At 39.9% G+C, this 13,636-nt stretch overlaps 1 protein-coding gene across 1 annotated transcript in view; it reads left to right on the forward strand.

Moving 5' to 3' along the window:
* Positions 1 to 13,636, forward strand: part of LOC107755114 (uncharacterized) — a 64,773-nt gene that overhangs the window by 34,913 nt on the left and 16,224 nt on the right. The window contains exons 2-6 of the mRNA XM_016571814.1: positions 1,350 to 1,547; positions 4,951 to 7,885; positions 11,134 to 11,310; positions 11,393 to 11,516; positions 12,540 to 12,633. Coding sequence (XP_016427300.1) covers positions 5,188 to 7,885; positions 11,134 to 11,310; positions 11,393 to 11,516; positions 12,540 to 12,633 — 3,093 coding nt within the window. The 5' untranslated portion in view covers positions 1,350 to 1,547; positions 4,951 to 5,187. The remainder of the gene's footprint in view (positions 1 to 1,349; positions 1,548 to 4,950; positions 7,886 to 11,133; positions 11,311 to 11,392; positions 11,517 to 12,539; positions 12,634 to 13,636) is intronic.

A 13,636-nucleotide genomic window follows, 5' to 3' on the forward strand; every position in this document is an offset into this window, starting at 1 on the left:
TATTTTACAGAAAATATTCAGATGTAACCCCCTTTGTAATCATTAACATTTACATAAATAAATGTAATTTAATTACACATTTTTTTCCTCTGATTTCAGTTACATTTATTTTGTAATTAAATTGTGTAACAATATTACATGTAATATATGTTGTGTGTGTGTGTGTGTGTGTTTATGTGTATGTTAGACCAGTTTAAGTGTTTATGTGTATGTTAGACTAGTTTAAGTGTTTATGTAGTTAATAAAGTCTTACTTGTATCACACTTGACGTTGTTCATTGTTTGCTCATAACTGGAGTCACTTAATCATGCAGATTTATGCTACAAGCTCTTTGTAGAATTGTACAGTAAGAAAGTTATTTCCCTTAACCAGGAAATTAACGTTCTTAGAATTGACAGACAGTTGACCCTGAGAGGTCAAGTAAATATCTACAGCGGATCTAAATATTTGCAATTAATTATAACTAGTTATGATTAATTATTCATATTTCCCCATGAGCTGATTCGCTACATTGCAGTGAACACAATCTTTATTTACAAAGAAACGCGCCAATGCTGATTACGTTGAGCCCGTTTCATTTTTTCAAGAAAGTCAGTGATGCACGTTTGTGTTGCAGACGTGAAATGACATGCAGTGCACAAGTTGTATGGACTGTACAGATATTTTTACCATCTCCTTGCATAATTAATGATGGCATTTATGCTGATATTGATTATTCGTCTGTCAACCAATAAGCTCAATTAATTAAATTTTTAATGGACATTAACCAGTCACTGACTAACCATGAACATCCTACAAGCTCAACCACAAAACTGACAGAGGAAGATATCATGCGTACGAAGAGCAAATAGATAGTCAATTTAGACTAGAGGCCTATTTCTTAAAATGTGGCTGGTGCAGCTGTTATTTTTAGGAGTGTATTGGTCCCTGCACTGGCTTCATGAGTCAGGTTTCAACGCCAGTCTCTGTTCTTCTCTAAAGATCGGAAGGCTCATGATGGAGACCACCAGGGACGCTGATCAGCTTTTTTCAGGACACGTGTAGACATGGTAGAAGAAAAGCTTGGTCTGGGTTTTGACAGACAAGACCAGGCTTGGGTGATTCATTTCCAGAGAGTGTGTCTATCTGTGCCTGTGCTGGACTTAATACCATTTTGCTAGTTTGATGGGCAGTATATTGCATTTCATGTAGGATGTCGGATGATCTGTAGCCTAACTGAGGTCATCTTTAATTCTCATTGTTCGTATTAATAATAAATTTTTTTTGCTGTAATAATGTCAATACTGTTGAGATATAGTTGTAAAGAAAGTTTTTGTGCTTCCTCTGATTATTTGTATGTTTCTCTGCAGGACTCTGAATCTCTGGACAACTGTATTCAGAGCACACTTTCTGCTCTCTACCCTCCATTTGAAGCCACTGCGGCCACTGTGCTATGCCAGGTGTTAGACGTGGTTGAGACGACATACCGTGGGGACGGACTGCGCTACATCATTGACTTCCTGGTGCCTGCTAAACACATCCTACAGAGCATTCAACAGGATGCATGCGTGAGTATCAAAGTTCTCTTTTTATATATTTATTTGTTAGTTCGTTCATTCATTATTATTTTTATTTAAAAAATTTTTTTTTACTTTTTATAACATCAGAAATAAAAAGTGAAGAAATAAATTAATAAATCTAAACTAATAACAAACCCCAAAACTAGGCTGATAAAATTCATAGACATGCATTCACATGCATTCAACAGGATGAATGTGTGAGTGACACATTTCCCTTTCATTCTTTTCTTTTCTCTTACTCACTGTTTAATGCATTCTGTCACTTATCTTAGTGTAACATTTACGACCTTATTGTGTTCATGATTTCTCTTTCAGCCTCTGGTTGTGTTTTGTCATGTCCTATTCTGTGTGTCATGTTTTGTTAGCTGAGCCCCCACTCATCATTAGTCATCATGAGGGTGTACCACACACACACACTTGTATGTTAAAACAAAAGGCACAGCAAGCCTGTTGGCCTGAATGTTTGTGTTAGTGCTTCTTGTTTTGGTTATTTGAGAAGAATCCCCTAGAAGTCCTATCAACACTGCAGAGCACTGGGATCTTTCCCAGCCAGATCAGTACAGATACACACACTCACATGCACTACACAGCTGTATACACACACATGTTCTTTACACTCGACTTCAGCTGCTGGTCCCTCAGTTACAGTTTTCTTTGTGACGCCCCCATATGCTACACACACAGCATACTTTACTCCAAGTGACAAGGAGTGGACAGGAAATGATGGATAGATGGAGATCGGGAAATAACAAGAGCCGGGCTCAAATTCACACTACAGAAAAGATCAGCTTTGACTAATATCAATCGAGAGGCCAATTGTAGTCTGGGTAACATGTATACATGCTAAACAAAACTGAGTTAAAATCAAGTTTTTTTTTTTAGGTCTGTTAGTCTGACTGGTACAATATGGCATTTTAAAGGGGTCATGAATATGATATGATATGATATATGATATAGCACTTTATTGTCAGATGAGTTTGAAATTTTTCTTGCATGACAGTATCTATGTTTACAACAATCAAAATCCTTAAAACAACAACATGCACTTCATCCACACAAGAATAAAACACATTATACATTACACTCCTTTAAACATTACATTATACCTTACCCTCCTACTACACTTATACAACTACACCACGTTCACCATACTCTTGATTTTTTATTAAGTGTCTTATTTAACTCTAGGATCGCCTGATGCACAAAAGAGTGTTTCAGCCTAACTTTGTTGAATCTTAGGACTCTGTACCTCCGGTTTGAGGGTAATAATTCAAGGTCAGCCCCTTGAGAAGCTATATGATTCAGCTTATTATAATAATTTGTTAAGACTGGCCTTTTTTATTATTTTGTACTGTTCTCTGAAGTCCTCTTATGTTTTTACATAAAAAAACATCGTAATTTAGAAGTAATAGGCTATTTTCTGACCTGTTTTGACCCTTTCATCGAAATGCTCTGTATAGGCGTGGTGGATTGTAGACCATAAAGTAAAAAAAAATAAAGTTCATCCACTCTTTCCTAATGTTGGGATCAGAAGGAAGGCAATGCAAAGACTGTGTTTTTCCACAACTTGGCACTGCACAGTGTCTTTTTGTTGCCTTCAGAGCCATCTTTATCGTTTGGTTTCTTTATTCATTATGCGTGAATCGGTGGGCAGGGCTAAATAGGCAGTGATGTAGAAACAGGTGTTGATCATCTTCTGTGGAGGCGGGGTTTAGCCACACTATTATGTCATAAAGTGGCACATTCCACAAGCTGTTGTTTTGGCAGATTGGCTTCATTATAAGCTGTTTTTAGACTAACGAGAAAGTTTTGAGTTCTGAAACTTACAGGATGTTTTTATAGTACAACGACCTCTTGTATGTCAAAAGATCAAAGGAATTTTGATTTCTCAGTTCATGACCCCTTTAAAAAGATGACTTGTGGTTTTAGTCTGACAGAAATCAAACATTTAAAGTGCATGTAAAGACTTTATGACTACTTATGATGATTCTGAGAACAGAAAGACCTCAGAAATTCCCATCATCTCACACAAAGGAATATCGGTGGTGTTTCATTAGCTGAAAGACCGTGCCAGGGGAGAGCTGGAGTGGTTCCAGTGTGCACCTGAAAAAAGACCCTTTAACAGGACCCCTACCATTTTGTTTATACCCCCTTTTACTGTCTCGCTTTTTGTAGTTTGTGTGTGCATGTGTGTGTGACAACATGCATTTATGCTCTCATGAACCCTGTGGGAACAGCGGCTGCTCGCTGCACCTGGGGTCAGCGGAGTTTCTCCAGGTCTCTTCCTCTGTGTAGGTGGGGGCTGGAGCTTGAAGGTGAATGAGGATATAATAATGGGAAACAGAAGCTTAAACTGAGAGGTCTGTGAATAAAAAGCCCTTTCACCCCCCCCTTAGCTTCGGCACAAGGACACCCAACCCTCCTTCCTCCCTTGCCCTGCTATGCCTTTCATAGGAAACGGGTAATTTTCAGCCTACCGTAGTCAACTTAAGCAGAATATTCATTTCATCGCCGGTATATCCGAAAGCATGTTTGCATCAAGTTACACAGAGAGAGTCAGTATTACAGTCTGTGACATGACTGTCAAGGCATATAGGAAGAAACCCACTGAATTATGCCGTTGTTTCGGGACTCTAAGGCTATTTTCTCATTCTTTAGTGTCCCAGTACATTTCCGTTGTAGTAAACTCTGCAAGCAGAATTCATTCAAATGAATGAAACAGGGTACAGAGTGACTACAGGGTTCTCTCTCTCTCTGAAACTGAGTTACAATAAAGGGGCTTATTGTGCAAACTGGCTCATTGAATCATCTAGAAGCATCCGGATTCAGCAAGAAAGAATCTCTCATAATCCCTGTCCCTGTGATCTTATTATATGTAGTATTCACTATGCTGCGTTAATAAAATGCCATTTTAAAAACATGGTAAAGGTGGAAGAATGTTGCATTCATTTAATTTAATTTATTGCTTATATTTTACTTTTTGCAATACATATTTTTCCATAAAATCCCTATTGAGCAAGCCAAAGTAAACCTTGGCAGTTTGTTGTTACCAATAGTTTCCCATGAGAGACAAACCTGTTATCTCATGTCACTTTGTTCACTTAGAATGGGAAAAATGGCAAACATAAATAGCCATCGTGTCTTGTCTTCACATTATAATCTTCAAAATTATAATATGCCAAATATTATAAATTAGCTGGATGACCCATTGGAACCTTGCCTCTAACTCTGTTTTGCTTTTTTTTTATTAGCAGTATATTAAAAAAATTGTTATGTATTTTTTTAAGATAACTGAAATGTGTCCAGCAAGTCTTTCTATGTAACTAATCAACAGTTAAATTAACAATTATTGATGGCCTGACTGATTATTCCCTCTCTCTTTTCTCTGCAGTTCCCATACTGTGGTTTCCTGTTTCGTCATGAGGGCTGGCCGCTGTGTGTCCATGAGAAGGTCATAATTCAGCTCTCTTCTTTGGACTGGCGTGTGTTACGGCCCAGCGACTTCTACTTACAGGTGACGCCTTCGCCCAAAAGCCGCCCGCGTATCACGGTGAAGTGTCTGGCAGTTAGCGGGCAGCATGTGGAGGAGCTGGACGTGCCAGAGCTAACATACACCTCTCTATTCACCATGGATTGGCTGGACTCCATCAACCGGGGGAGGAGTGTGGTCAGACGAGCCGCCCTGGAACACTGTCTTTTATCAGCGGATAATGATATTTTTAGGGTACCCTGGGAGGATATTATTCACCCGGAGTTTATCAGCAGACCCCCTAAAGTTACAGAACAAGCTGAAAGTAGAGGGGTGTGCAAGGAAGTTGCCAACAGAGAGGAAAGGGACTCAGACATAGATCAAGAAGACAACCCTGAGGACATACAATGTAGGATTTTTATTGACACTTCCACTGACCAATCAAGGGAGATGGACTGTCAGAGCAAGGGGGTTAAGCTCCTCCCTGCTCTCAGTGAGATCGGTAAAGATAGCAGTGGACGGAGCTCTAGCAGCACGGCAGAGGATTCAGAGGGAGAGTATGTGGAGCTAGCTGATATCTCCTTACCGCGCTTTTCCCCACAGAAGGGCTCTCTCACTCAAGCCATTAGCATGAACTACAGAAATCTACATAAACCACAGACTGCGGCTTCTACTCAGCCTAAAGCCAAACCAGAGCAGAGTCTTTTGAAGAATGGCGCATGCTCACAGAGCATGGTGTGTGCCATGCTGATTGAAGAAAACCTGAGTGATACCTACCAACCTGTGATCTTAACCCGCACTGCTCCTGCAGAGGCAGAGCATCCACTCCAGCAGGTGGACGGGTCTGAGCACACCTGTGCTGCAGGTACAGCCTCCTGTGACAGTGTGTCTGAGAGTGAGTTTGTGTCTCAACACTCCGACTGTGATTCTGCTCCACTTTCTGATACGTCAACACATAACATATCACAAACAGACAGTAAACCAGTCAACACATCACAACTAGACAACGAGCCAGTCAAGACAACACAATCAGAAGTTAAACCAGTAAACACATCTCAGCTAGACAACGAACTAGTCAGCACATCACAACCTGACAGCAAACCAGTCAGCACAGCACAACTTGTCAGTGTGCCAGTCAGGACATCACAATCAGACGTTAATCCTGAAAGCACGTCTCAACTAGATAACAATCTAGTGAGCACATCACAGCTAGACAATGAGCCAGTCAAGACGTCGCATCCAGAACTTGAAACAGTAAGCATAGGTCAGCTAGACAATAGTCTAGTCAGCACATCACAACCAGACAGCCGACCAGTCAGCATGTCACAACTAGTTAATGAGCTAGTCAAGACATCACAACCAGACGTTGAACCAGTAAGCACATCTCAACTTGACAGCAAACTAGTCAGCACATCGCAACCAGATAGCAAACCAGTCAACATATCACAACTAGACAATAAGCCAATCAAGACATCCCAAACAGACATCAAAACACTAAGCTCATCTCAGCTAGACAACAATCTAGTCAACACATCACAACCAGATAACCAACTATTCCACACAGCACAACTAGAATGTGAACTGGTTAGTTTATCTTTACCAGATAGCAAACCACTCAATACATCACATTTGTACAACATGCCACTAAGTACATCACAAACAGACAACAAAACAGTTCGCATGGAGCAACCAGACAGCAAAGTAATTAGTATATCACAACCAGAAAATGAAATGTTATCTGGTACTTTAGAGAGTGAAAACTCAGAACAAGTTTCTCTGGCTAATATTGAACTTGTTGTGTTTGATCCTGCTGCAGAAGCAGAAGTCATATCTGAATCTGAGCAGGTCAGAGGTGATCATGGCCTGAAAGGCAGTTGTGATGTGCAGAATAGCAAATTGTTGGTTTCTGAGCCTTTAGCTGTCAGTGTGTCTTTACAACAACAGACTGAGCAAACAGAGCACAGCCTATGTCAGATACACAGACACATCCAAACACCATCTGAGCAAGTGCATGATCTTTCTGTCACAAAAGAAGACCATCAAGCATTTAGTAACAGTAGCCATGACAATAATGAATCTGATGGTGATTATAGTTTCAGTGCAGAGGAAGAAAGTGGGCCTGTTTCGACTGCTCCACAAAGCAAACAGGTAGCTTTGGCCTCGGTCACCACGGCGCCTGAGGAGGATCTGGTTACGCTCATTTCACAGGGTCAGGTGAGGACCGAGTCCTGCAAGGACAGAAACAACAAGACTGAGGTGGAACTCCAGACAAAAGCAGCACATGCAGAAAGAGAAGTTGCGGGAAAGTCACCTTGTAAGGAGGGAGAAATGGTAGAAAAGAAAATCATTGGAATGACAGAAAGCAAAACAGAGAACGATATAGTAGCAGTTTGTAGGGCAGAAGAAGTTGAGACTGCTCAAACAGGTCTGGTAGATTCCACACCCAAGTCTGATTCCAACGTTCAAGTTCAGGAGGCGGGCAGCTGCTCTGAAGGAACAGATGAGAAGAAACAAACCAATGTTGAAGAGAAAGGGGTGGAGGAAGAGGAGACAGAGGACATTACTGTGAGTGAGCAAGGGGCTATAGTGACCAGCTATTCTGAAAATAGAGTCCAGTCAGCATGCAATCAAGTCCTTGATGCAGACGCATATGTGCAGAACACAAATGGACACATGCACACTCAGGACACACCTACCACCGAACGAGAAGGGCAAAAATCAAAGGAGGAGGAGGAGAGAAAGGGGGAAAAGGAGGAGAGGCAAGAGGATGAGGTTACTTCCTCTGTGAAAGGCTCTCCAGCAGGGCATCAGCAACAAGCAGACATGGAGACCCATTACCATCAGCAGGAAGAGCAAGGTAGAGTCATCTTTACCAAAGTCCATCCCGCTCACCTTTACACTATCCACATGCTTTTTCTCCTTAAACTCCTCCCACTTTTCCCATTCTATTTCCCCTTTTGCCTCCATCCCTGTTTCTTCATCTTAACAGATGCATCTAATGCTTTCATCTGCTTCAGATGCATCTAAAGACTTTCTCTGCTGATGAAGAAGGACCTGCTTCTCTTTCTTCTTCATTAATTCCATTCATAACCCACTTACACAGTTTTTTCTTCTTCCTCACATTTTATCAGTATATTTAAATTTTGATCATTATAATCCCCTCTTTTATTCACTTTTAGCTTGTTTAATGGAGTTTCACGCATGAATTGTGTTCTTCTTCACAAACTCCATGGTTCACAGCAGTTTTTCACTATGAGTAATTTTTTTCATCATTCATTTATTGCCATGCCCACCTAGTATATTTATTCTAGATTAGCAGACTAGCTCCGGCGTTTTGAGATTCAGGCCTCTGACAAGTTACAAATGGCTCTCAAATGGCCCGTGCAATGGCCTGATAGAGCTCCTTTTCTCTTTAGGCTGAAAGAAAAGCGTGGGAGGCTCTGGTTTTACTTAGACTGGGCGCTTTACAAGGACTGACTTCATAGCAGGTCATATTCCGGCCTCTAGACAGTTTGTTTTCAAATTTGGACACCCATTAATTCCACTGAACATCGTCCAAGATAGACGCCGTTTCACATCTGAACTGCTAAAGGAAACAGCTGAAGAGAAGCCTGGGTCATGTGCAGGATTTCTGCTTTGTGTACTTTAGTAACTCAATCCTGCTTTCGTTTAGATTAAGCTATTTTTAGACACTTGCTGTAGAGAGTAAAGCAGAGTGTTTTTGTGTGATCAGGAGCTGCTTGTCTGCGCATACATAATGCATTATATCTGCTTTTTATGAAGCCCTGCACACAAATTACGAGTTTGTTCCTATTACTTATTAATTTGTTCCCTCATTTTAAGTAAAGCAAGGCCACTCTGTCCTAATTAGTTCCCACAATATATTAAATAAGTAGTACCACATGGCCACAGTTTGATTAACACAAACTAACAAATTCTTAATACGTGACCACATCATTATTTAAAAAAAGTTTTTTAATTAGTCCTCCACATTTTGAGTTTCCGCAAAGGTTGCTGTCAGTGTCCCACCTCCTCTTCATCCAGAGGATTTGCTTGCCAGGATGTGCTCACCTGGCTCAGGTGTGCTACAGGTGTGAAGAAAGATACATGAGATGAGGTGAGGTGGGTGGGCCTGAACACAAACCCTGCTGTGGGACCTCTGAAATTGCAGGGGGTAAGCGGAGGGGGGTGTTTAAATGTGTGTGTTTGAGGGTTATAGATGGAGAACGGGTGGGGGGTTGCACTGCTTTGAAGACAGGAACAGCAGAAAGAAGAAATGATGGTGTGTTTGTTGTGGTAGTTTGACTATGATAGATCTGATTCTTTCTCTCTTAGTGGGTGGTTCACAAACCCTAAACATTTTTTGAGTTTTAGTACTACAGTGGTGTTGGCTGTTACCTCTATACACACAAAGAAGTAAGCTTATCTGCTATTTTTTTCTGTTTTCATTTAGTCTTTTCATCGTATATGATGTTTCAAGTGTATTAGATTCACTAGAAATTGAAATGTTAACTTCAAATATTCAGTGGGGAGTTTAGCTTGACTATTTTTAGTTCTGAAACGAAAATTATCTTTGGACAATGCTTCTCTAAAAATCTATAAAACCTCTTGAAAAGCAGTACAGACTTTGATGAGTATTCAGTCTGTGAAAGAGAGAGCTGATGAGCTGGGCAGATGGAACACACACACACGCGCACACACATTTACAAACTGACTAAAGAACTACATAGTATGGATAAAATCTGTAAAATTTCCAAAAGTGAGCAATGTTTGATTTGTGACCGCTTGGCCAGACCATGCATTTACTAATGTGTGATTTTTACAACAGACACATATACAGTATGTACACACATTCATAGGGAGGCACGTAATTGCAGTCATTCTATTACAATAAAAATAATGAATGTGTCTGCTGTATGAAAATATATTCAGTATAAATAGCATGTTATAGAGTTGTCCCTAACGGTCTGACTATTCAGTGTCCGCAGCCACATCAGAAAAAAAAGAAAATCAGATAGAAAGGAGAAGAAATGCACAAAGAATAAAGGACATGGCCCATGGCCAGACTGAACTCCAGACTGTGGTGAGAGAGTGTGAAGCCAAGACCCTCTCTGCTCTGCCCTGTCTGGGGCAGCACTCGGCTCCTCGGGGGGCTCATATGGTCGACTTCCTCAATGTGAGCATTCTCTGGCGAGGAGGATGTTGGGTAGACAAGGAGACAGAGAGAAAGCAGAGAGAAAGATTATGCTTATATATGATTATGCTTCAGATCAATTTATACTTGTTTTCCTTGTCCTGTGCAAGCTGTTTTACGAGTCCTGGAATTCCTAGGACTCCATCTCATCTGTTTTTGATCTCAGTATCTATTTTCTGCACAGCAGCAGCAGTGCGTGGCAGCACAGCAAAGTGAAACTTTAGTTTTATGACTGTCGCAAGCTGATCTCCAGTTATCTCTGAGCCCTATCTTGCTGTCAGGTATATGGGGCAGAGATCCAAGCTGCCCTATGGGTCGATGCACAAGATGATACATCGAATGCTTAAAATTAGCTTGCAGAGTGTGTTTGTGATTTGAGGGCCAAGCTGCATGATGGTACAGATTGGACAAATGCTCATGCTCCAATCAGACATCTCTGTGTTGCTGTCTGTTAATAGGGGATTATAGAGAATGTGGGTCTACTGGCTTTATAAAGAGATCTGTCATGTGAAAAGACCTCAGTGTTTTCAGATTCTGAATAGCTTTGTTTTTCATGACCCAGAGATTTAGCTTTTTTTTAAAGTTTGAGCCAAATATAGTTATCAGTCAGCCATCAGTAAGCTGTGCTGTCTTCAGTGAGTAAGAGTCTCAGTTAAATCTATTTTTGTTACTGAGCAATCAAACATTGCAGTAAAGACTAACTCACATTGATCAAATCAATGTATCTGTGGACTTACTAAAGACTATGTACTAATGTACTATATGTACTAAAGACTATGACTGTTGTCAACATTTTAAACTGACTTGCAATGGGTTTCTGTGTTTACATTTTAGGTGTGTGTGTGTGTGTGTGTGTGTGTGTGTGCTGGTGTTGTTTGTGTTGAAATGATTTTTTTTTTTAAATATTCCAGCATCCAGTCAGGAAGTAGACAGTATTGTTTCCCATCTGTCTGCTAAGACCCAAGGTGAAGACCCCTCAGCAGTTCCTCCACTACTGCCGCCCATCTCCCAGAAGACCCAGCCTGTCCAGAGGGAGGCTCATGACATCAATCCTGATGTCCTGAGCTCAGGAGTGCTCTGCCTGCCTGGTGAGGGTCTTCTTTAATTGCTATTAATGTGGTCTTTCCATCAATTTGATCCAAAAGCTCATCTTTTTAAAATAAATTTTAGGAACAAGAGATAAATCAGGCCACGCGCTTGTGACAGTGAAAACAAGAAACACTATCTGGTTGAATCCAAACTGCAATAGTGGAGAGCTGGTGCGGATCATGGTCTACTTCTTCAGTACACTCAGGTAACTACTGCAGTTCAAAAGTTTGTGGTCAGTTATTTATTTATTTTTTAATATTTTTGAAAGAAGTCTGTTATGATCACCAAGGCTTCATATTTTTGATTAAAAATACAGTATAAGCAGTAATACTGCGAAATATTACTAAAATTTAAAATACTTTTTCTAATTGAATATTTATTTAAAATGTTATTTTTTTCCTGTGTTGGCAAAGCTGAATTTTCAGCAGTCTTCAGTCTCACATGATCCTTCACAAATCATTCTAATGTGCTTAAGAAACATTTCTTAATATTGTTATCAATGTGTAAAACAGTTGTGCTGATTAATATTTTTGTGGAAACCATGATAAGTTTTTTTCACAATTCTTTGATGAATAGAATGTTTTAGAATAGATTGTGAATAGAATAGAGCAGCATTTATTTGAAATAGCATTATAACATTATAAATATTTTACCAGCACTTTTGATTGTCTTAATGCGCCCTTGCTTAATAAAAGTATTAATTTCTTTCAAAAAGCCAAGAAAATCTTACTGACCCTTAACTTTTGAACAGTGGTGTTGGTGTTTTCTCTCTCTCTAAATCAATTTATTAGACAATAGGGATGTGCCGATACGAGTATATATTTTTTATGCCAGTGTCCATCAGCGAATCTGCTGACGGACACCGTGCTGCGTTGTTACGGGAACATGCCAGCTGAAGATAATGAGGAAATTACATCGCTCGCTTTGCCAAGTGCATTCCAAACGACTACATAATGGCACACACGTGCCCTGCTCACTCCAAAGTCCCCACTCCAAGGGGATAGGGATGATCACTTCCGTTTGGAATTTGCCCCGTGAACCGTTCGGTACCGATACTCGTATCGGCACATCCCTATTAGACAATAGACTTTTCTTAGTCTACTTTTATCATCCTGTGCTGTTTTTGTAAATAAACTAACAAACAATTGTATATGTGATTTTATTTATTTATTTATTTTTTATTCTACCCATCCTTCATCAAAAATTGTGACCTTGATTTGACAAACAGGAAGGAAGTTAGTGCTTTGGGACTGACTGTCCTGGTGGATGCCCGCAGGTGTTCTCCTGTCCCCGCCCTCTTTAAAGCCTTCAACATCCTCCAGGTAAGAACACCCTGACAGTATGATTTGTGATAACGCACACATATACAGTCTACCATTCGTCCATAACCTCCAGAGAATCCTACACAGAGAGAACTGTAACATGCCGTTCACATCCTCAAGGCGTTTCCTTTCACATACTTGCTTCAAAACTAAATGGAATGCAAACTTGCCATGTATCCTGATATTTACTTTGAACAGACATCTGCTACTTAGGAATTCAGAAGATGGCTTACTAAACTAAAGCAAACATTCTAGAAGAGTTTCCATCGACAAAATCAGTCATTTTTGGCTAAACAAGGCAAATAAAAGCAGCACATAATAAATATTAACTGTGATTTACCAGCTGTGGAAATAAATAGTTATAGCAAACAGAAAGAGTTACACAATAGGACATACTCACACGAGAGTAAGAGAGCGAGGGAGATGGGTTTGGTTTTCCTTTCCTCATCTGGGATTGGTTATTTTGCAGAATATATCAACTAATGACTAGGGATGCACCGATACCACTTTTTCCAGTACTCGCCCGATACCGATACTTTTATTTTTGGTACTTGCCAATACAGAGTACCGATACCGATATTTTTATTGCATTTATACATTTTAAAAATATTGGGTACAGAAACCAAAAGAGTATGTATAATGTTAGTTGGTTAACTTCATTTATCAAATAGATACAGTCAAACCAAAATTTATTCAGACACCTTCAACATTTCTCACATTATCACAGTTTATTTGCTATAGTTTAGAACATGGTAATAAAATATGACAAGAACTCAGAGTTAAACTGAGTCAGAACAAATTCAGCTTAATAATGTCAGATAACTTTGATAGAAAGGTATGTAATAGATTACAATCAACCAAAAAATATTCAGACAGCTGTTAGTATGACAGTATTTACACAACTATCAATACTTAGCCGGGCAACCCTTAGCCTTAATGACAGCATATAGTCTCCTGGGCATGCTGTCAACCAGGTTCATGCAAACCTGAACTTCAATTTTTT

Source organism: Sinocyclocheilus rhinocerous, unplaced genomic scaffold, assembly GCF_001515625.1.
Source record: "Sinocyclocheilus rhinocerous isolate Xijiao unplaced genomic scaffold, SAMN03320098_v1.1 scaffold591, whole genome shotgun sequence".
NCBI lineage: Eukaryota > Metazoa > Chordata > Actinopteri > Cypriniformes > Cyprinidae > Sinocyclocheilus > Sinocyclocheilus rhinocerous.